The 25,218-nt window shown below is 32.7% G+C and overlaps 1 protein-coding gene and 1 non-coding gene across 2 annotated transcripts in view; one reads left to right on the top strand and one right to left on the bottom strand.

Annotated features, from left to right (window-relative positions):
- The first annotated feature begins 10 nt into the window (after positions 1-10).
- The window catches only part of LOC117107034 (protein RFT1 homolog), a 28,016-nt gene continuing 2,808 nt past the window's right edge, over positions 11-25,218 (top strand). The window contains exons 1-12 of the mRNA XM_033248554.1: positions 11-298; positions 4,049-4,518; positions 14,011-14,096; positions 14,702-14,818; positions 16,130-16,319; positions 16,767-16,868; positions 18,081-18,209; positions 20,349-20,427; positions 21,171-21,352; positions 22,043-22,187; positions 23,647-23,752; positions 24,050-24,178. Coding sequence (XP_033104445.1) covers positions 4,453-4,518; positions 14,011-14,096; positions 14,702-14,818; positions 16,130-16,319; positions 16,767-16,868; positions 18,081-18,209; positions 20,349-20,427; positions 21,171-21,352; positions 22,043-22,187; positions 23,647-23,752; positions 24,050-24,178 — 1,331 coding nt within the window. The 5' untranslated portion in view covers positions 11-298; positions 4,049-4,452. The remainder of the gene's footprint in view (positions 299-4,048; positions 4,519-14,010; positions 14,097-14,701; positions 14,819-16,129; positions 16,320-16,766; positions 16,869-18,080; positions 18,210-20,348; positions 20,428-21,170; positions 21,353-22,042; positions 22,188-23,646; positions 23,753-24,049; positions 24,179-25,218) is intronic.
- Positions 3,776-3,894, bottom strand: LOC117107058. Its single transcript, XR_004445187.1, has one exon. It is a non-coding gene; the product is annotated as a 5S ribosomal RNA (ribosomal RNA).

Here is a 25,218-nt window from a genome sequence, read left to right as displayed (position 1 = left end):
TTATTCCTGGCAAAACTGAGATTTCTGTTGCAATTAGTTCTAGATTCAGTATAATTTGTCACAATTGGACTAATTGCGCTATATACATCCATCTATTATAATCATTGTATCATTATTATTATTTGCATTTTCAGGTGTGTACTTGACAGCTCAGAAGAACTTCAGGGCCTATAGCGCTGTTCTGCTTGTCATCTCATAAAAGCCTACAGGGACAAGGTCACTGCTGAAGTTTTCCAGTAGTAGTGTTACGATATTGTCACCGGGGTTGTATATAGGGTTGTAAATTTTTCTTACCATGGTAATTGATTTTAACTTTGGCAATACAAGATTGAAAATAAGAAAATGGAGCCCATTGCTATTGATATTTGTGTGCTCATTGTTAATTAACATAATTAAAACTTAATCAGATTATTTATAACTTTTTATCACCATAATCCTCATAAAAGATACAAGATACAAAATACAAGTCAACTTTATTGTCAAAAACTAAATTCTGAGATATTTTTTGTACATAACATAGAATCGTTTATAAATGTGGTAAGTATCAATTAAAAATTCCCTAGTAAATAAAAATTAGAGTTTGTGTGTTAAAAATACTCATTATTTATTTTGTTTATTTATTATAGCAGCCGAAAGAGCTTGGAGTACCAATTTACAATTCATTAATATAAATACTCGCAAAAAGGCCACCTTCGGTGGCCTTTCGTGAGGCTGTGAGATACAGGAGAGGGTCCAGATATTTGCAGTAGGTAGGGGGAGCAGAAAAAGGGAACTCATATATAGACAACATAAGTTTAAATGAATTGGAGAACCACCTTCTGTCTTGTCACTAGAAAGACCTTTGCAAATGAAATTCAAATTACCTTTTAAATAAAGAAGAACATGAGTCAATAATGATTTTGTTTATAATGTTGAAGCAGGTATAGGCATACTGGTAAAGAATATGGTATGGATTATACAATACATACTAAAATGTGATGGATGTAGACAATCACTTATTTTAGTGATTAACATAGTCAGTTTATAATATTTTTATTCTATTATTTAGTGAACATATATGCGTTTGTATCAGCCGCAATCACTGAAGTGGTACGTTCCACTTACCAATACTCTGCTGCTCCTTTCGCGGTACTGTACGAATGTAATTTGAATAATGAATTCTCACATGTGTTGCGGTTGTAGCATGACAAGTCCCTGTCCAATATTTTGTAGACTTGTGTTATTGTCAAATTATTTTTTACAATTTTTGAATGGGCATAAATAGGAACTCAAAATATGCCAATAATGGTAAGACATTTAAAGTAATGGTGCTACGATATATTTCTTCCAGAACTGTGCACGCGTCTGGACGGTAAAAGGTCACAAACATTTTGTCCTTACTTAATTTAGTATATGTTTAATTTGTGAAAAGACTAACTTTTTAATTTAAGTTTACTACAAGTATTTGTCATGCTGTAAGCATTTTAAACTAGGTACAGATAATACCACTGTAATTTAATAATTGCAACTCATGTTTTTATGATGTCACTACAGGTTTGATAGCTGCTTTTGCTAACATTGTAGTACAAACTATGTGTGTTGCACATTTTTTAAAATATATATTCTGTAATATAAAAAAGTCACTGCTGTAAATTTTTTATAAAGAGCCTTACAAATTTATTTACGGGTTTACTGAGTTTCATTTCATTTCATTTATTTATTTGACCAACATTTACAAAAACAATAAATAAAATATGATATGTGAGAAAAACAACAACTGAAACGCTGGACAGGGGTAGCCAGCTGCCCCTTAAAATAGTTAAACAATTAAATATATATAAATAATAATAGCAAATTACAAATTAGGCCTATTTTAACTTTTTATCTTATTTACAATAAACATACAAGAAAAACCGGAAAAAAATAAAAATCAGTCCAAAAAAAAGGAGTCAACAGAAAACAAATTAAGTTGAGTTTCAATACAGTTGTTAATATTTTTTTAATCCTTTAGGCTACAGCCAAGGACTTTCCAATAGCGACCACAATGCCAAAAAAGTATGAACTATGGAAAATGGCGAGTTTTAAGAAGAGATGACTGTGAAGGGGTGGCACCCGTATTTGCCTAATAGGGGGTCTGATGTCTCTGACGAGAGAAAAGTGGGTGTGGTCGTGCGCCACTACAAATTTTTGTTTTTAAAGTGATCCAGGGGAAAAATCCCCCGAAAAATACAACAATTTAGGTGTTTTAAATGATTATTTAATCAATTCTAATCGAGTTTAATAAAATGTATCAACATTTACAGCCCCCTTCCAGATCACTGTACGTTTACTATTTTTGTTTATTTCTCACTAAGGGCCTGTTTACGAACTTTCGAAAACCGGATAACTCAAGCCTGAGGTGATAATTAATCATTCCTCAACTAGCTATAATTACTAAAACATCTGGACTTTCCGGGCTTATCCTTTCCGGATAAGTTTGGAGGTTTCGAGGCTGCCTCGGGCGCAATAGCCCACAGCACGGTGTCAACTGACCTTACTTTTATGAGAAATCTATTCAGATTAAGAACTTGAATCCGCAATTTCTTTTCATCCATGCCTTCGTCCAGTGACATTGCTAGAGTAGTCCTCACTTAATAAATGTTATCCAATTTTTAAGCCGAAATATTATTTTTACAACAATATACCTCTATATGCAGCTGAACAGAGTGGGTGGACTGACGAAGCAACCCAAACGTTAATTAGCATATGGGGAACGACATCCATACAAGATGGTTTTGATGGAACCCGACGGAACAACGTTGTTTCTAAAGCGCAAAAAAATACACCCAGGAAAAGTACTCCAACTGGAAATCAGGAAACCCCCCCCCCCATCCAACAGAATGGCCGTATTTTGAGATGATGAACGAAATTTTTGGCGATAGACCCATTTCTTTTCCACCACACACTGTTGACACGTCGTTGTCGGCTCTGAACACCAGTGGAACTAGTAGTACAGTAGTAGTAAGTCTGTATAGGCTATTTTGTTTTCCTTTGTTTTTTGTTTTTTTTGTGTAGTTTTGCCAGTTGGCTAGACTCTAGTTTCTAACGCTTGGGTTTTTTTAGAATTGGTTGGAGTTCGAGCGTAGGCAAGGCGAGGTAATTCGTTGTTGAATTGCCTTGTTGTGCTGAGGAAGGCTAAGCGGTGAAGTGTTTGTTTTGTTTACATGAAAGGCCTATCCTTACTGTCCGTATCCAAATAACTTGGGGTTCGTAAATGAGCGATCTAATGACCTACCCTCTGGCATTATGTCATTTTTGACTTATACGGTTTCGTTGAAAGTTCGTAAACACAACCTAAGTTTAGAACTGCCCATACATTGTTGATAGGCCAATTGAGTTTCAGCAAACTTTTTGTTAAGTACCAGTATCTCTAATTTATATCACTTACACTGATGAAGTCACTGATGAGTGGACGAATTCGTGTTTTGAAATAAATTATGTAATGGAAAATCAATGAGAACATGATTTAATATATACAATTAACAAAATTTGTTCTTTTTCATCAAACCTTAAAAGGGAAATTATTTATTTATATAATTATTTATTTATTATATATATATATAAAATATATATAGGCCTATATTATATAAATGTAATGTAAAAACAATAACATGATGTAATATATTGTTTGATCAGAAACAAAATGAAATTAATGAAACTTATTTAGTATTACATCTTTTTCGCCAAAACTTAAAAGGAAAGTAATTTATAGATAAGTAAATTACAATATGCCTACAAAACAAAACAAAAAACAAAAAGCCTACAGCACCCGGTATTCCCAAGCGGTCACCCATCCAAGTACTAACCGGGCCCGACGTTGCTTAACTTCGGTGATCGGACGAGAACCGGTGTTTTCAACGTAGTATGGCCGTAGACAACGTAACAAATATTATTTATTTATTTCTAAGCAATTTTTTCAACAAAAACGGATCTAATTTTTATCATTTCATGTTACATATTATCCTTTTGTAATAATAATAAATATAATGTATTGGAATGATAAAAGAAATCATATTTTCTTTCAATTTAGCACGTGCAACTCTGTCGTACACACACTCACGTGATCACAGCAACAAACGAACAAACAAACATGGAGGATGTATAATCTTTCGCTGCATGCTTTCGAACAAGACCATCGGCTAAAACGTACAGTAGGGCCTGTCCAGGCCGCTCTACCTAGGCATATACTATAGAATTCTATACATATATACTATACTATAGAATTCTATAATTCATCATAGGCTAGTCAAACAGCAGGCGTAGGCCTAATTAGACCAGGCAGATTTGCTGGTAATCACCCGACGGCGTCCCACTCCATCCTGAACTAAGAAGAAGGCTGAGTGTGGTGGTAGGCCTAGGGCCTAGAGAGAGAGAGTCTCCGCCGTACATACATCAATATTATTAGTTTTCGTCTAAGTTTTGGACTTAATCAAGATGACTTCATCTGGAAAAGTGTTAGCAAGTGCAGCACGTTCTGCATCTTACAACATGGTACTTCAGGTAAGTAAAGCAACCACCACCTTGTCCTTAATATTAATTTCTAGCTAGGCCTAGGCCTACATAGAGGCTAGAGAGAGGCTTCCTAGACATGGGCTATGTATGCACATTTTTGCCTTCTTACTACATCTTAAAGGCCTAGCCTTAGGATGATAGGAAGAATGTTCAGTCATGAAAAAATGTTGTGACATAATAGTAACGCTGTGGCAAGAGATACGGTAGGCCTACCGTATTTCTACTTCAATTTGCTAAAGGTACGGTAAATGGCATTACGTCACCATCACCCAATGAAGTGCCAGAATGTGCGTGACGTCATTTTTCAAGACCGGCATGCAGATCACCCGTGATGAGCGGTGAAACGAGAACGATGTACAGTACTGTACTGGGAAATTAGGACATCAAGAAGTACAATATTGTTTTACTTGGTATCTGTCATCGATAAATAGGCGCATGGTTCCACTTAGTAAAGAGTTTCATTTAGCTAGGCCTATGTAGGCCTATAACCATGCTTAAATTCAGTTCGCTTGGCAAAAAATCTAAGCAAGCAAGGCCTGTTCGGCTTGAATTCTGCTTTTCGCGGCAGCTGCTTTGGTGACATTGATCTGGGTGGCATATATCAATCATAAACTTAGCCTAGTTCCTCTGTGATCATACTGTCAGAACTTCATATTCCCTACATCCAAAGTTTTAGTCCAAGAAGCCTAATATTCGAAATTACCACGCTTTACAATCCGACCAAAATATTCATACAATTTGAATGCACAAAACTTTTCTTAGGGTTAGACTTCGTCACTGTTATGGTACAGAATCTAGGCCTAGATTGATCGAAAGAATGAGTTTTCCCTCGTGATTATTACTATTGTGTCAAATTTTTCCAATAATTTTAATGCAGACCTCTCTTAATTAAAACAGTACTACGGTATATAAAATGCTAGGAGGCCTTATGAATCTTCTTGTGTATATTCAGTTTTTAGTGCTTGTCAAAAAAAAAAAATACTGTCATCGAAAAATAGGCGTAATTGGGTTCCACTCAATAATAAGAGTCATGTCATTTATATAGCCATCAAGCAAGCATCATCCTCAGGACTTAGGCCAAGGCACATATACTGTACACACACTACTGCTAGTCTTTGGGGCAATTCCATGACCTTTTTTCAGATTTAGCAAATTTTCAACTTTTAGGAATGTAAACAAGTTTTATATCAAACTAAAGCTTAAAAAATGAATTTTTATGATTCATTGATGAAACTTTTCTTGTGTGGATGTATAAAAATATATAGGAATTTGAAATTACATAATTTTGAAAATATAAAAGATATGAAAATGTCATGTTTTTTCAAAGACTCTAGAAACTAACAAACTGCTATTTATGGCAGTCATTTTTATTTTAAATTTTAAAAACTTAACATATTTTATTAGTTTTTGTGACAAAAAGTAATATTCATTTACCTGTACAGTACAACAAAATATTAAGGCGGGATAAAAATATTTCTTTTTGTCGGTCTGTGACCCAAAAAACAACATTTTTTAGGTTTATTAAGTCATGCAGCTTTCAACCATTGTGAAATTCATAAAACTATTGAAGCTATTAGGCTAACATTCACTGACAAGATTATTTAAATTTTTGGACTTATTTATTCATATTTTTATTACATTAATTTTAGTCGGTCTGTGGCCAAATTAGTCGTCACTTTGGTTCGGACCCCTGCATCAGACACGTCGGACCCCTTGTTGGCAAACATCTGGCGCCACCATTGCCATTAACATCTAATGGAAATAAACCATGCTATTCATTTTAAAGGCAACCATAGATGGAAAATGGAGCATGTTTGATGGTCGCTGGGAGGATGTGAAAACACTTCCAGATACCCATAATGCATAAAATGCATTTCATAATTTTCTTGGTTTAATATGCCTTTTTTCATTAAGTACTAGAGTATTTATTAATTGGGTCAGATCAATTAACATCCAAGCAATCATGATTTTGCCTAAGACTATTTTCTGTGATGTTTATTAGGTAAATAATACCATTCTTAATATGTTAAATAATCTGATTTTATTACAAAATAAAGTTTACTATAAGGAATTAAGTTATGCTTTTTTATATACAATGTTTGGTAACAAGTTTTTAGTATTGAATTTTATATATAAAGTGTTTTCTCCTTTTAATGTGCCAGATTCCATCATATACTGTCATGCCAATCGATAGGTCGGTCTGTGACCGTCGGTCTGTGACCAGACAAAAGGTGGTACCATCTACCCTGCCATTCCCATGATGTAGTTTTACATCACCTTCTCTGTTGATACTAATTCCTTATATATGATTTTACATACTGGATGTGTTACCATAAATCTTTTCGTAATATTTTCAATAGATAGAATTGCACAAAGTTTATATTTGTAAAACTTTCTCTTTTTGTTTAAGTCGGTCTGTGACCAAACATATTAATATCAATATTTCATAAATAACTTTATGTTTTGATTTTTGTAATATTGTCATTTAAAAGTATGTGGGAAGGAGTATAAAATTTACTTGGAATTTCAGATTTACTGGTTTATCTGTAATATTTGAACAGTTTTTGACCATTATGAATGCCTTAAAAAGTCAGTCTGTGACCATGGAATTGCCCTTTGGTAATATATTTAAATGACAACACTTAAATAAAAAATTGAATATACTGTAAACAAGAGGATTCATACAGGCCTAGCATTTTATATACCGTAGTACTGCATTAAATGGCCCTGCATCAAAAGTAGATTAGAAAAATTTTACACTAATTAATAGGCCCCAATCACGAAGGGGAAACTCATTCTCGATCTAGGCCTAGATTCTGTACCATAAGAGTGACGAAGTCTACGTAAAGTTTTGTGCATTCAAAGTGTATGAATATTTTGTTTGGATAAGATAATCTAGGCATCTTGGACCAAAACTTGGAATGTGGGGATTGAGAACTTCAGACTTGGTAAGACCGTGTTTATGACTGATATATGCCACCCACACCTATGTCACTAGAGCAGGGCCGCCGCCAAAAGAAGAATCCAAGCAAGTCCTAGGCCTGCATGATTGCTTAGATTCACCAGCGAAGAGTTTAAGAGCTAGGCCTAGCTAAATGTAACTCTTTACTATAAAGTGGAACCATATGCCATATTTAACGATGACAGTAAAGTCAAACAATATTGTACTTTTGATGTTCTAATTTCCCAGTACATCGTTCTCCTTCCACCGCTCATTGCGGGTGATATCAAAGAGTATATACTCTTTGGTGATATGCAATTCCATGCCAGTCTTCAAAAAATGACGTCACGCACATTCTGGCACTTCATTGGATGATGGTGACGTAATGCCATTTACCGTACCTTTAGGAAAACTAAGTGGAAATACGGTACCGTATCTGCAGCCACGGCTTAATAATAATTCCGTAAATACACCAATGTCTTTTTTGACCTTTTTATATTTCTGCTCATTGTTTTATATGTTCTTACTTGTAATTTTACATGCAATTTGGCCTCCGGGCCACAATATGTGGAATTTTGTAAAAGTAAAAGAGAAATAAAAAACAGTTGATTGACATTGGCCGTATTTGACTGGTCGTTATTTGTTAAACCACATCCCACCTGCGCAGAACAAAGACGAGCAGTAGAATAGACAAATGGTAATTACTCGACAAAGTATACACGCTGCTTAATCAAGGTTGCATCGGCTTGTGGCAATATGGGTTTTTCGTTAAAAAAAATACGTTTTCATCCAGTTTTTGAATTTTGTTAACCTTCTATCATTTTTTGACTTCATGTGGTTAAATATATTATATTTATTTTCTGAAATTTAATCTAAATTTTGTTAACGCAAATTTTGTTGCTAAACTGACCAATTTGCCATGTTTGTTCTGGTCACATGGATAACTTAACGCTGATTATAAGTCAATCGTGACGTCATCACTGCAGCTCCCAATGTTACAGTATTTGCCTACCACCCTCTGTCGACGCTTGGCTTGGTTTTTTTAGGTTCGTGTGCAAAAAGATATCGAGATAAAAAATTGAATTGTAATTGATAATTACTTCCGTAAAACAAGGTTAATTAGAACCCGAAGAAAGTTATTAAGTATATAAACAATTAAGCAATTCCTTTAATCAAATCCTAATAAACTAAACAAATGAACATTTAATAGGAATATTCTAGGCCCTATACAGTAGCCTAGCGTAGTTATGAAATCATCCCAGTTTTTACCAAAATCATTGACCAAAACGTTAGTGACAGTGACTGTATTCTCTCTTGAATGCTTTGGAAAATGTTATTTCTTTGACGAATGTGAAACATTACAAACAATTTCTTCTATAAACACAATACAAATTACAAAATAGCCTAGTTATTCATCGTATTCGTATAGGTACTGCTGATGTGTAGTTAACATGTAGGCCTACTGCAGGAGCACCAATCAGCATGCGCACAAAATATAAATACGCACACAGTACACTGATCATAATCACTATAGCAACTGATGACTGGTACAACACAGTTGGTTATAAAAACTAACATTAAAGACAGCGATTGACTTATAAAGCAATTATTAGAGCATGCATCGTACACTAGCGGAAAATTATTATACTTAGGTTAGATTAGATTTAATGCATTCAAAAATTTCCTTCAGACCTTGCAGGCCCTCAGGTAATTTTTTCAAGCATTAAATCTAACCTTCATATAATAATTTTCCTATAGTGTGCTATGCAGAGCTCTACTAATTGCTTATTGACACACTCTGGTTTAAGTTTCATTGTCAACGAAGTCTATTTTATGAACCAGTCAAATGAAAATAGTACTCAACGAATAATCGTAGTCAACGAAATGGACCAGTCAAATAAGCCCATATTCTAGAATGTCATGATTGGGGGAGTCACTAGCCTCAAAACAATGTATAATAATATCAAATTAAGGCACTTATTTTATTATACCATATATATTTAAAATTGTATATTTGTTTTGTTTTAAATCTTGCACAATATTTACCAAGATTTTTTAAATAAAAAAGGTGCATATTAAGCCAGTTTTTCCATCATTTTTAAGAGTACTATAATTTTGGATTATACCTCTCCTTCCCCAAAAGATAATAATATGATGATTTTCGTTATTTTGAGATCATTTTTTTTATTCAAAAGAAAGTACACTATCCCTTCCACTTAGAGTACAGTATGTTTTGTATGTCATAGCCTCATACAAACTCAAAACTTGCTAAATTTTAATGTGTTGTAGGGCCCTCAAAAATGCATATTACTGAGCGAGCTACACTGTAAGAAAACGATGTTTATTGTGAACAGTACACAGGAAGAAAATGTCCTTTTAGTGTGCTTCATTTTTCTTATGAATGTACTGTATGCGATAAAGTAACAACTTACCAACTTTGCTGAATTACTAGTTAATTAAGGCAAGGTGTCCTATCCTGTACTGGCAACACTGCATCTCCCTTGACATGTTTTAACAATACCCTGTATTCATGCCTTATTTATCAACAAATCCAACCGTATTTTATCAAATTTTGTTGACTTCCAATGTAATACATTATTTCACTCTAAACATATTGCTGCATCCATTATGTTTATGTTGAATGGTTTGGTGGTTAAGGTGTTTGCCATTCAGTACCAGGGTTCTGGGTCCAGTTCATGGGACAGTAGGATTTTTTCTGTACAACTCCCTTACCTAAGCCTCATTATATAAGTCAATCATAACGTCATCACTGTAACTCCCAATGTTATTTGTCTATTCCCCAGCGTCCACTAATTTTTCTATTAGTGGATGCTTAGCTTGATTTTGTTTAGGTTCGTGTGCAAAAAAAAATTCCTCATTTTTATTTTTACCGTGAATACATCGCGCACCGCAATAAAAATTGAATTTGTAATTGAAAATTACTTTCGTAAAACAAGCTTAATTAGAACCCGAAGAAAGTTACTTCAAATTCAATATTAAGTAGAACAATAAAGGAATTCATTAAATCAATGGACCTTCATAAACACAACAAACTGAACGTTTAATGTTTAATAGGAATGTTCTAGACCCATTTTAAAGACTCAAGGAACAAATTTACAGTAGAAAAGCCACTGGAAAAATCGTGTCGAATTTTCATCATGTAACTTACTTAACAAAACAAACATAATAGTGAAATAAGTTTATAAATAGTTTAACAATATAGTGAAATATTTTTGGTGTATTTGGACCAAAACCATAAAGAGTAATTCAATAGACAATTCGTGGTACACAATTTTTACGAGTTTGTGCTTTAGTAATTCGCGAATTTAAAATACAAAAAAGATTGAACAGTAAAGCATTTAAAATCCCTGCTGTAAAAATTTATAATCTATAATTTAAAATATTAAGGTGAAAAATCGAGCCCCGGTGACGCAAATTCGACTCTGGAAACTAAGGGTGCCTCCATTTCGTTGCACTGAAAGACTAGCGTGTACTCCATTTTGTAAATATCGGCGATCGTACTCGGGAAGATCGTAATATACAGAACATTTCGAAGACCGTGTGCTACACAAATAATTAATTTGTATGAAATAAATATATACCCTTAGAATAAATATTATTAAGTATGTAATCTTCTAACTCAGTAATCTATAGACAATATTACAGTTTGTCTCTATTTGATTCGTATGCAAGTCTGAGGCCTAAGCAGTGGACACATGGGGGGCCTAGCATATTAGTGTACCCGTAAATATGCGGTGACGATTTTCCTTTATAAAAATGCCTCCATTCCTTCCGAAATCAGTATCTTGTTGGCTGAATGACCAGTGTACATCATGCTTCACCCTGTCATTCACAATTTCACTCAATATATGCGATTTTCAGGACATAAAACATTTTTATAAAAATACTTAGTAATAACTGTAATATTTTATTACATAGTACACATTCACATGTATATACTAGCCTATCTCTTTTAAATTATTATGGAATATAAATATACATGGTGGTACTGTATTTGATTATGATATCCTTCAGGACATTTATTTCAATAACTATGGTAAGCCTACATTTCAAGACTGACATAAACACAAACTTTGATACAGTGCAGGAAACAAGAGTACTGGGGTATAACATTTCATTTTCTGGTTTACTAAAAAATCTGACTAAAATAAGAAATTATTTATATTTGCATAAGCATTAAACATAATTAGTTTGCTTATTTCTTCTGTAAGTAATAATAGTAATAATTAATGAAGACAACTGTTCTTTAAAAACAAAGCAAAGCCTGTATTTAAAAAAAAATTAAATCAATAACTACACTGCTGCAGTGGTTTTTTTTTGTTTTTTTTAAGCAAGTTTTTGTTTTTCCATAGGCAGGCTATTCTGCTGCATTTGCGGCATTCTAAGTAGATTAGAGTTCAATGGTTAAATCCTTAAGCATCATTATAAAGTTTTTAACATTGCACATTCATAACCACCGTCGTCTGCAAATCTGTACAGAATCTGAAATTGGTGTGCCTAAAAATAAATAAAGTATATTGGTTACATAATGTATTCATTAATATAGAGATTGGTATGCTTTTGGTATTTTTTACTAACATCAAAGCCTGAGTTATAAATTAAAATTATTACAACATGAATCAAATTGTGCTTGCGACAGCATCTTTATTTTATTGTATCTCGGTCACAATGCCCAAAATAATATTCGCTAGTGTACACACTACACTAGTGATAGGCTGTATCTTGTTTTTTTGTCTTTTTTTTACAGGTTAGCGGTTTCGAGAGAATTCTCTATGGTGCCAGGCTTTAAGAAGCCCATTTCTCTTTTGGTATTCCGCTAACCTGTCTGTTTTTTTTGTACTTCATTTTCATGCGTTTTTGTATATGAACATGCCGAATTTTAATAAATAGAAAAAAGTACTGTAGTATTATTGTGTCTTCTAATCTTATGCCTGGACCTATCCTTTGTACTACTGTGTATGTTTCATCAAATATTATATATATATAGACATCACATATGCCTATTATAGCATTAAAATAAATCCTGGCTAGCTAGCTAGGCTGGTAATATCAGTATGATTATAGAAATTAGATGGAAATAGATACACATGGTCTATCCTAAACTAACAAAGCCTCAGTCTGCCTTCACTGTCAGACGCCTACTCCTAGGCTAGTATAACAATGGATCGCACCACCATGCGGTCCACGGATGCAGTCAACGTCACTCAGCTACGACTACCGCGTGCTCACAGATGCTCAAAATATTGCCTAGAATTTTACGGCCTATAAGTATGATTAAAATTTTTCGAAAAGATTTGAGACAGGTCTTACCTGACTAAACTAAGATTAAACATGATAAATCAACACTTCAAAAAAATATTGATTCCCGGGGATGCAAATCCGACTCTGGAGAAAATTGTAAATAAAAGCCTAGTCAAATCGTACCAGATTTTCACTATTTCACATGCGTCAACTTCAATCAATAAATGCTTTGCGTTAACTTGGGTTTTCCCAAACAACTCCGATTGGTTCCGAAACTAGACTTATTTGGAAATGTTTTTATCATATAAGGAAGCCATGGGCGGGCCTTATCTATTAATGAGAACTATAAATAGAGCTGATGCATTTTTGCTAAGCGACGCTAAAACGTGGTTACGCTTTGAAACGATAGGTGGCGCTGCGCAAAGCAAATGCGGAAGTAAGATCGAAAAATTGCGATATAACGGACAAATCGCCTATCGGCTGTCCTACCGTTTAGATGTAGTCCTACGGCCAGGCAGGAGGCTGCCCGGGCCTCCTCCTACTGCTACTAGGCCGTAGCCTAGCCTAGCTAGTTATAAAATCATCGCACGATTTTACCTGTCTGCATGCACTGACCAAAAATGACGTCAGTGACTTATTCTCTCTTGAATGCTGAAATGTTTATTTCTTTGACGAAAGTCTATCAAAATAGCATTACAAACAAGTTCTTTCTAACGCAATAGCTATTCATCGTATCCGTACTGTACTGCTGATGTGTAGTTAATTAAACGCGTACATACTGCCAGGAGCAAAAATCAGCATACGCACAGCTAAATGTAAAAACGCACACGTATACTGATCGTATCACTACTGTATAGCAACCGATGACTGCTACAACAGTTGGTTATAAAAAACTAAAATTAAAAGACGGCGATTGACTTATAAAGCAAAAGTAAAGCATGCATTGTTCACTAAATGGAAAATTATTATACTTAGGTTAGATTTAATGCATTCAAAATTTTTTCAAGCATTAAATCTTACCTTCATATAATAATTTTCCTATAATGTACTATGTGGATCTCTACTAATTGCTTAATATTAGTATTACTACTAGACCAGGCCCCTCCCTAAGCCTCATTATGAGACTAGGCCTACCGTAGTTCAGCATAACTAGGCCCTGTGGGAACAGTCTACTAAACAGGATACCCTGTAAAATCTGAGCAAACCACATCATTATCGTCCATGTCAGATTATTGCATGACCTCAATTTCTTAATGATGTATTTTTTTCTTTATCAGGTCATGTTTCGTATGATCACGTTTCTCCTCAATGCCTTTATCCTGCGATACATATCAAAGGAGATGATCGGTGTAGTTAATGTCAGGTAGGATATATGTTGCGTTTACAGTACATGTAGCCTTTTTTTTTTTTATTGTTTGCTATAGCTAACTCTTTCTATCAAACAGCACCAATGGTTTATTAGTGATTTTTTTCATTGCGTGTAGACTATTCAATATAGAATGTTTAATTCATTTTTTTACCACAGTCTCTATTTTTAAACTAAAATCAGGCAAATTGTTTTTTATCTTTTTTTATGTGCATTATAATTTTTAATTTTAAATTATAATGCATTTTAATCGGTAAAAATACACAGTTTACAAATTAGTATGAACTAATATAGTGGAGTAGTGTTCAAACCAGAATGTTTTATCTACTGTTTTGTTCATATAGCAATGGGGCCCATATTTAGGGTCCAAGGATGGATGGATTATATTAAAGTTAAATTAAAATAAATACAAAAGCTCTTAAAATAGGAAATGGCAATGCAGAATTTGTATAGTTTTATGATTTTATTACTACAACAATGATATAATATATCATTATATTATATGATTTTATTACTACAAGAATGATATAATGCAAAATTTTTATCTTTTATATGATTTGATTAGTAAAAATTATGTTCCCTAATTTTCATACTCTTTGAAGGTTAACTCTGCTGTATTCGACAGTTCTTTTTGTAGCGAGAGAAGCATTCCGTAGAGCGTGTCTAAGCGTCGATAGCAAAGGTCAATGGACTCAGACAATCAACCTTATCTGGTGCACGTAAGGATCAAAACTTGTTCATTCAGTCTCATTTACATTTTATGTAAAAGAAGAAAATGTTTCAACTTGATTAAAGGTTCCCCTCCAATTAAAGACATCCTCCGATAGATGACCACTTTTATCTGTTGAGCAATATTAACAAATGTCTTTTATCTTTATTATTCTAATTAGAGACCAATGCTGCTAAAGACTGTGTAAACCCCAGTCCCACAAAGTGTCTTTAATTGAGGAAGACCTGAATAATTGTTGTTATTTGAGTACTGTATATATTTTCCATTAAAAGGGTAAAGTTCAGAATCATTTAAAAAATAGAATGCAAACCACACTGAGAATTCTCAGTCACCATAAAAACAAGTCATGATTAAAACAGTATGAACAGTTTATTTATTTATTTGAACTTTATTTAATGAGGATGACCCATGCAGCTCACTATTAATAGAGAGCTGATATTAAGGATCCTCAACAAACAAATATAAAATACACACAGTAATAGTCTGAGAAATATGAAAAAGAAAATGATATCATTAGAAAAAAGAAATAATTCAGAATGCAAAACACAGCTAGAGCAATAAAAGAAAAATAAATAAATGAATAAAAAGTTAAAATAAATAAATAAATATATAAATAAAAATAAAATAATATAAAACAAAATAAATTTTAAAAAGTAAAAGTAAAAGAATAAGCTGAACATTCACAAAAAAAATTCACAATAAACATTCTTATATAACAGAAATTACCTCTAAAATATTTTGGAAAATAGATATTTTTAGAAAGTTTTCTTTTAAAAGTGGCAAACGATGTGTATTGGTGAAGTTCGGTAGTAAATGAGTTTATACAAATAGGGACCAAAAAGTCAAAGGAACATTTAATATATTCTAATGTATACAGTATACTAACTAATGCCTTTCCTTTATCAGGTTGTTAAGTGGGTCACGCTATGTTTTAGCCCTAGGTGCGAGTATTTCATGGCTTATAAATTAAATAATTACTGTGGCTGCCTCTCATCAAGTTTGATGATAACATCAGACCTGACATATTAAAAACAAAAAATACATAAATAATGAAGATGACTAAACAAAATAAAAACAAAAGAACTTATTAATTACAGGAATGTTAACTTGCCTTATATCCTCACTTAGTGCCTTTTGATAATTATAAATTGATGCACTATATAAATATTTGTTATTTCACATTATGCGCCAAATAATGATCTGAGATTTTTGTATGATTATTTTTAGAAGTTGTTACTATTTTTTAAAATAATTACTTTTATTTTGCTTTAAAAGTAAACTTATTATTCTCATTATTCAGAATTCCACTTGGATTTTTCTGTTCAACTGTTCTCGGCTTTATCTGGATGTTCGTCCTTGAGCGCCCTGATGATGCATTGTTGCCACATTATGATACCGGTGTGCTTGTGTTTGGACTCTCTGCATTCTTGGAACTATTAGTGGAGCCCTTATGGGTCCTTGGACAAGCAATGTTGTTTGTTAGATTAAAGGTAAAGTATTTGTTCTTGCAGCATGAAAATTATCATGTTTTGATAGGGACAACAATGATAACGAAGATAATGTTGATAACAATGACTGATAGCAATAATGATGATAAAACTAATGATGATGATGTTGATGACCATATTAGGATGATTATGATTTTGATCATGAGGATAATCATGTTGATCGCGATTATGATCCTGATGTTGATAATCATGTTGATGATGATGATCAATATGAAGTTGGTCGATGTGATGATGCTGATCAAAATCATAATGATCTTGATGGTTATTTACTACTGTAATCTGCTGGTGATGGTCTTGGTGTTAAATAATTATTGATTGACGAGATGATGATGATGATGATGATTAGATTTTAATCAATAATGATAAGATTTCAGTTGACAATAATGAGGATGGGGTAATACTTCAGAGAATGAAATTTTTTCTTGACAGGTGATCATTGAGGGCGCTGCAATTGCTGGCAGGTGCATCATGACTGTAATCCTAGTGCACAAATTTCCTGATTTAGGCATCATTGTATTTTGTATTGCTCAGGTGCGTTAAAAATAGTAAGAATTTTGCATCATTATACAGTATTGCTCGCTAAATATAGGTTGAACACATTTTATGCATGAGATCAATAACCGAAGCAGTGGTTGGAATAACAAATGTAGTTAGTGCTTTTAACCTTGAGGTAATTTCAAATTCCTTGCTGTACATTTTGCTTTTGTTTGAATTAGTAGGTGATAGAATGCTGTGGTTTTGAATGTACAGTACAGTAATACAGTATTGGTTTGTGCCTAATGTAGCATATCGATATGATGTACTTCTGTAATTGATATACAGTACTTTAGTATGTAGAGATTTGAATATTATTACTTAAGTAGGCAAGTAATTTAATAATTCTTCTGATTATCAAAATCTCTATAAATTTTAAATAAAATAATAAATTAGTAGCTGATAGAATGCTGTGGTTTTGAATGTACAGTACAGTAATACTTTCTTTCTTTCCCTATTCAGGGAATTTATTCAAGTACATGGGCCGTTGGCCCTAATACTAAACATATTTTATTGTAACATAATACATTTGTTTCTTTTTTCAAACGCAAAGTAGACGTATTTTGCTAAATTATTAATATGTTTTGTATTTGAAAATAATAGACAGAGCTTGTGAATAAATGGATATAAGTAAATACATTTTGGAATATATTTGCTCCTTAAATCAGCATAATATGGGCATTGTAAAATAAAGTGAAATTCATCTTCAATAATATTGTTATTACATATCTTGCAGATTCTTTTGTCTCTATCAATATTTTCCCACCTCCCCTTTTCAATCTCAAGTTCCAGTATGCCTAATCTTAACTTTGTCAATAACCGTCTGTGTTTTAAATTATTAACATTCGTATAATGATAGCTTAAGCTTATTTCTTTTTTATGCAGAGTGAATAACCTTAGTGTAGAATATAAATATAAACTAAGTTTCTCAATACACTTTTGTTTTTCAATATCACTTAAATTCATTCAGAAAAAAAGGTTTTGTCGTATACAGTATTGGTTTGTGCCTAATGTAACATGTCGATGTGATGTACTTCTATAATTGATATGCAGTACTTTAGTGTGTAGAGATTTGGAAATTTGGACTTAAGGCAAATAATTTAATGATTCTTCTGATTGTGAAAAGCTCTATAAATCTTAAATAAAATTATTAACGTTGTTATTATAAAGCTTAATTATAAATTGTAAATATACTTTTATCTTTTACAGCTTGTCTTTACTTTCATCTACGTCAGTTTTTACTACATATTTTTCATACGTTACATCATCCTAAGAAAAGATGAAGACTTCCCACTTAAAAGCATAAGAGATATTTTCCCCCGCTCAATTCCTGGACAGGTGAGTAAAACTTATATTGAGTATATTTAATTAGTATCAATTTAGTTAAATTTGGAAATTGCATCTGGAATAAGTATTTTATACACACACAAAATACAGAATGGAAATGTTCTTGGAACTATTAGTGGAGCCCTTATGGGTCCTTGGACAAGCAATGTTGTTTGTTAGATTAAAGGTAAAGTATTTGTTCTTGCAGCATGAAAATTATCATGTTTTGATAGGGACAACAATGATAACGAAGATAATGTTGATAACAATGACTGATAGCAATAATGATGATAAAACTAATGATGATGATGTTGATAACCATATTAGGATGATTACGATGATTATGATTTTGGTCATGAGGATAATCATGTTGATGTTCATAATGATCACGATTATGATCATGATGTTGATAATCATGTTGAGGATTATGATGAGCTAATGATGATGATGATCAATATGAAGTTGGTCGATGTGATGATGCTGATCAAAATCATAATGATCTTGATGGTTATTTACTACTGTAATCTGCTGGTGATGGTCTTGGTGTTAAATAATTATTGATTGACGAGATGATGATGATGATGATGATTAGATTTTAATCAATAATGATAAGATTTCAGTTGACAATAATGAGGATGGGGTAATACTTCAGAGAATGAAATTTTTTCTTGACAGGTGATCATTGAGGGCGCTGCAATTGCTGGCAGGTGCATCATGACTGTAATCCTAGTGCACAACTTTCCTGATTTAGGCATCATTGTATTTTGTATTGCTCAGGTGCGTTAAAAATAGTAAGAATTTTGCATCATTATACAGTATTGCTCACTAAATATAGGTTGAACACATTTCATGCCTGTGATCAATAACCGAAGCAGTGGTTGGAATAGCAAATCTAGTTAGTGCTTTTAACCTTGAGGTAATTTCAAATTCCTTGCTGTACATTTTGCATTTGTTTGAATTAGTAGGTGATAGAATGCTGTGGTTTTGAATGTACAGTACAGTAATACAGTATGATTTTGTGCCTAATGTAGCATATCGATGTGATGTACTTCTGTAATTGATATACAGTATGTAGAGATTTGAATATTAGAACTTAAGGCAAGTAATTTAATCATTCTTCTGATTGTCAAAATCTCTATAAATCTTGAATAAAATGATAAATTAGTAGGTGATAGAATGCTGTTGTTTTGTATGTACAGTACAGTAATATAGTATTGGTTTGTGCCTAATGTAACATGTTGATGTGATGTACTTCTATAATTGATATACAGTACTTTAGTGTGTAGAGATTTGGAAATTTGGACTTAAGGCAAATAATTTAATAATTCTTCTGATTGTGAAAAGCTCTATAAATCTTAAATAAAATTATTAACATTGTTATTATAAATCTTAATTATAAATTGTAAATATAATTTTATCTTTTACAGCTTGTCTTTACTTTCATCTACGTTAGTTTTTACTACATATTTTTCATACGTTACATCATCCTAAGAAAAGATGAAGACTTCCCACTTAAAAGCATAAGAGATATTTTCCCCCGCTCAATTCCTGGACAGGTGAGTACAACTTGTATTGAGTATCAATTTAGCTAAATTTGGAAATTGTTTCTGTTAAGTATTTTATGTTTCATGAGACAATAATTTATTCTTAAAGAAAAAAGCAAGCATAACATTAAGGTTAAAAATATTTTTATTGCTTTAGCATTTATCAGCAGGAAGCACACAAAATACAGAATGGAAATGTAGGATAGGAGTGTTGTTCGTGTTAATCACACCAAGAATAACCCATTAAGTCCAAAGACCTGTTTCCAGTGGGGTCCTTCTGGTGGTGAATTGGTCAGTACACTGGGAGACAATCCCCATCTCTTTTCCAAAGAGTGTACTGCGTTTATTAACGTACACATGGGCCCAAAAGCTTAAATGCTTCATCCAAAAGACGGTGCGCTATCGTAACTTGTATTTCAGCCCTCCAGCTGAAACACAATGAGAGCAGCGATGAGACCAAGATATTTCCCCAGTTCAGCGCACACACAGTGGCTAGCACCAGTTTAGTCGACTGAACTAAGCCGCTAAAAATGTATACATTTAAGTTAAGACTTATATGGATAACTATATTTTCATAATGTGTTATTCTATTTTTGTTATCTTGTAGTATTGGGCGGATATATATTCGAGCAGACTAGTGTGGAGTTTTTTCAAGCAAGGCTTTCTTAAGCAGATTCTCACAGAAGGTATGCATATTTGATGGTCTTGTTCAGATTGTTTTAACTGGAAGCCTACAACAAAGCCCTACATCTGCTCAGTATATTTGAGTACATTATTTATATTTCTGAAATAAGAAAACAAAAATTAACTTGTAACTCGTAGCATCCTTGTGCAAAATTGCTAGAAGCCCTATTGCTGCTCAGTATCTTTCAGTACAGTGTTTATATTTTCGTAAAGAACAAAACAAAAATGTTATCAGGTATGTTGAAACGTAAGCAATTAAATTGTAGCTCGCAGCGTCATTGTTCTAAATTCCATACAAGCCTATGGTGAGTGAGTATCGTAGTTGCCGGAAAGAAGTGCTCTGTAGTTAAATGAACCAAAGCCCCTTGACTACCCCTCCCCCCCCCCACCACCTCTTCAAACAATGGGAGAGGAAACCTTGAATCAGCAATAATTTTTAATGCTACAGAATCCTGCCTTCATGATTCATCTTCTGACTGAACCTCAAATAATACTCTTCGAATGAAAGTTTCATATCACATTGTTTACTATGAAATTGTACTTAAATTTTGTGATGAATAATAATTTTTTTTTCTTTGTTTTCTTTTTTTCTCTTTTTCAATTGTTTTCTTTTTTTTTCTTTTTCAATTGTTTTCTTTTTTTTTCTTTTTCAATTCTTTATTTTCCCTCATTCATATTGGAAATCAGAAATTTGTGCAGTGTCGCCCTACTTAACTGCAAATCAACATTTTTATATTCAATTTAGGTGAACGGTATGTGATGACAATATTTGATGTATTAAACTTTGGCGATCAAGGAATATATGACATCATCAATAACTTAGGATCGTTAGCGGCACGATTTATATTCTTACCAATCGAAGAAAGTGGCTATCTTTTCTTTGCCCAAACCATTAGGAGGGGAGAGGTAGCAAAGAAACAACCAGAGGTTGGTATAACTTTTTTTAAATTACTCTTGAATCTATTAATCATTTTTTATAATAATGATAATATCAGCTTTGTGAAGTTCATATCAAGGCCTATCTGCTCTTCACGTTACTACAGACAAAGAATGACTTTTCAGTGCTTCAACTTTTATAATAATAGTTATAGTAATAATACAAAATTTATATATAGAGAGCATATTGCAATAGACTACTTCTATCCATTTTACATTATTGACCCCAGGTCACTGAACCACACACCTATGAAACACATCCTTAGCTCCCTGGTGAGCACAAATCCTTAAGCCAGTAGGATCAGTCCTTGGTATTGGATCCTACCTTCTAGGTACCCATTAATACTCATGGGAGAAGAGCGACAACCGTAGTAGGTAAAGTGCCTTCTTCATCGAGGGTTTCAAACGCCTAACCTCAAGGGTGAGCCACAACTGTTGCACCAATCACTTGTACAAATCTTTTATGATTAATATGAAGGACAACTTAATATCACCTCTTAGAAATGGGTTAATTATCCTCTGTAAATCTTTTAATATATAAATAAAGGAATATTGTACAATATTGTATAATTGTCATATACATTGTACATACAAATTTGCTTTTAATAAAGTGCCATTGTGTATCATCATTTCATGGTTTGTCTTAATAATTCAATGCTAAAAATGTGTTTCTTCTATTAGGAATCCATTGATCTGGCATCAAAAGCATTAGAAGCATTGCTGAAGTGTGTTGTTTTGATTGGGATAACAATCCTGGTGTTTGGATATGCCTACTCGTTCCTACTCCTAGACTTGTATGCCGGCACCTTGCTAAGTTCAGGAACAGGTACTCACTTTTTTCATTATAAATATTCCAAATAATATGAGCTGTTGTGACAAAATGATACTTGTGGTACAAAAAATGAAAAATGAGTTATTGATATATTTAGATAGATGATTATATTAGCTATATTTTGGTCTTTGAATCATGTTCTTAGGTTGAGTAAAAAAAGGAGTAAATTCTAAATTCAGATGTCTAAAAACATACTTAGGAGAAAATGGCTTTTAAAGATAAACAATAAATGATTGGTTCATTAATTGTTGGTTTTTTATCAATTCTTAAAAAAAGCTTTACAAAAAGTGCCTCAAAAACATGATTACCTTAGGTAATGCAACTCAGAACTTTGGCTCAATGAAATATACATAATAAACTTATCAGAAAATTTGAAACCCAATTTTTGCCAGAATATCACTTAAGATATATTTTCTTCACTATATCAATTTGACCTGGCATACCACAAGACTGATTTTGTCACGGCAGCTCCCATATACTCTGACTTAATTGATAAACTCATTAATTGATTGAATGAGGGTCAATGATTGTGCATTCCACAATAAAAACTATCTAAATGTGCTTCAAAACCATTAAAAACTACAATAAGTTGATTTATTGATTGGTTGGCCGACTCATTGGTTGGCAAACTCATTTATTTAATTTACATGAATTGCTTGTGACAGATTGATGGACTAATTGGTTGGTAAAAAAATGATTGAATTAACATATTGAATGAATGATTAATTGAATGATTGATTGGTGGTCAGACTGTTAAATCAAAATAGTACTTAGTTGACTTCTCTGAGTGTAAATCAAACTTGACAACTAACTAATCAGAATATGCATGAATCTCTCAAACAAAAACGCATGTTTTGCTTGTGTTTTATACTGTCATTTAGTGGGACCTTAACAATATCCAAAGGTCAGGACCCCAAGACCACCCCAAATTTTGGATTGCGAACTGATATATATTTACTATTAATATTTATATTAATGTGAAAAAGGTTAAGAAAGTATAATACATACTCCAAGTATTGATCGTGTTGGGATTCAATATTTCGAGATTAATTATGTCATCATCAGGAATGAAAAAATTATCCATATTAGCAAGCTTATATGCACTAGTACCAAAAGTGTTTAACCAATCAAAACATTACCTCTAGTAGGTGACATAGCAGTGATTAAAACAAAAGATCAAAGCATTCTTACTCTACTGATCAAAGCTACCTTGAAGTTCTGGGTGTAGTCTACATATAGCAAACGCTTCTTTAAACAATAGGATAGACCAGTTCCTTAACCTTTTTCACATTAATATAAATATTAATAAAAAATATACTGTATATCAGTTCGCAATCCAACTTTAAAATGTTTTAGCACCTGAAAAGGCTGGTTTATAAATTTAAGAGTGATAGATAAGAATTTTGAATAAAATAATTTACCTGTATTATTTTTTTTTTATTTGTAATTGAAGGTCCACTCTTGCTACGATGTTATTGTATGTATGTTCTACTGATAGCAATTAATGGAACGACAGAATGCTTTGTGTTTGCGGCAATGGGCAAACAAGAAGTTGACAGGTTCGTATTCAAGAAATTAAATTTTTAATGTTGTAATACAAAAATGAAATAGATGTCATATAATATAAGAGATTACTTTGAAGATTAAGTATTTCCCGAATTTTTTCAATTTTAGATTAAGTAAATCAGGCACAGGTAATAGATGTAAACTGTGAATGTTGACAAAATTATAAAGATTTTCTGTTAAGATGTGTATGCATGTACCATGCATAAAACCAGAAATAAAAACTGCTTAAGTTGCTGTTTTCAAATGCTGAAAAATTGGCATTTTTCAAATATGTTTTGTTTTACTTGTAGTTACAATCGTAAGATGTTGGTTTTCTCCATTGCTTTCTTGACGTCATCATATTTTCTTACTAAAAGCATCGGCAGTGTGGGCTTCATCCTTGCAAATTGCCTCAATATGCTAGCTCGCATTATTCACAGGTAAATTCACACAATGTTCATAAGATTGAGTTTGGTTAAAAAGCTTAGTCGTTAAGATGCTTGCCACCCAAGGTTCTGAGTTCAATACCTGTGATAGCAGGAATTTTCTCATTTCTAGAACAACTCCAGAACCTAAGACTTATAAGGAGGCTTAGTTATTAGCATAAGGCCATTAAAAAAATTTCTTGTGTTTGCCACATTATGGGAAAATCCCAAAAATGCATAGGTCGGTAGGAAAATTTAATGTGTTTATGCCTGAAAGGTAGAAAATACACAAAAGCACAACAAAGACCATTTTAAAATTTATATTGAAGGGCAAAACAATCGCATAACACGGTCGCATCATCATTAAAAAAAATAATTTTCGTTGTCAAAAAAAATTAAATAAAATGCTGACCATCAATTTCAAACATTTTGGGTTGGTCCGGCGTAGCCGACACAATAAATTTTTCTTATTTTGGCCTAACTGGGAAGAATTGTAGATATCTACTGAACAGGATACCCTGTATAATGATTGAAAAAAAAAATGTGATGATCTGACTCTGTTGGGATTTTGTAAAATGCTTTCGAGAGGGTTTATTTGGAATAAGCATAATTTTGTTATTGTAAAATAAATACCTAGTATTACAGTATAATCAAGTAAATTCTTTATATTACAGAAATAAAAAACAAACATTATTTTCAATAATATAAAATTCAGCTATTAAAAAACTGTACTGTGTGTGTTAACCCTTTCACTGCTGTAGGTATATGCACCCCCTGTGCTGGGACTTTTTGTAACGAAAAAAGTTAATTTTTAAAATAATTCAAAAAAAATACTAAAAGAGGTTATTTCGAAATTCTTTTTGTGTGTTGGGGCGAGCAATAGGTTGGCATACGCGAGGAACATTATAGGTTGGCCTACGCGAGGAACATTGATATTTGGTATTTTGCATAATTAGGTAGTCATGTGACCTCAAAGTCGCCATTTTGAATTTCTGTTTTTTCTCAAATTTTGATAAAAAACCCAATTTTTCCCAATGAAATTTTTATGCAATGTT

This window comes from Anneissia japonica, unplaced genomic scaffold (assembly GCF_011630105.1).
Source record: "Anneissia japonica isolate Jap-2015-1 unplaced genomic scaffold, ASM1163010v1 scaffold9291_len582782_cov165, whole genome shotgun sequence".
NCBI lineage: Eukaryota > Metazoa > Echinodermata > Crinoidea > Comatulida > Comatulidae > Anneissia > Anneissia japonica.
Note: the sequence above shows the minus strand (reverse complement) of the source record. Positions and strands in the feature narration are given on the sequence as shown.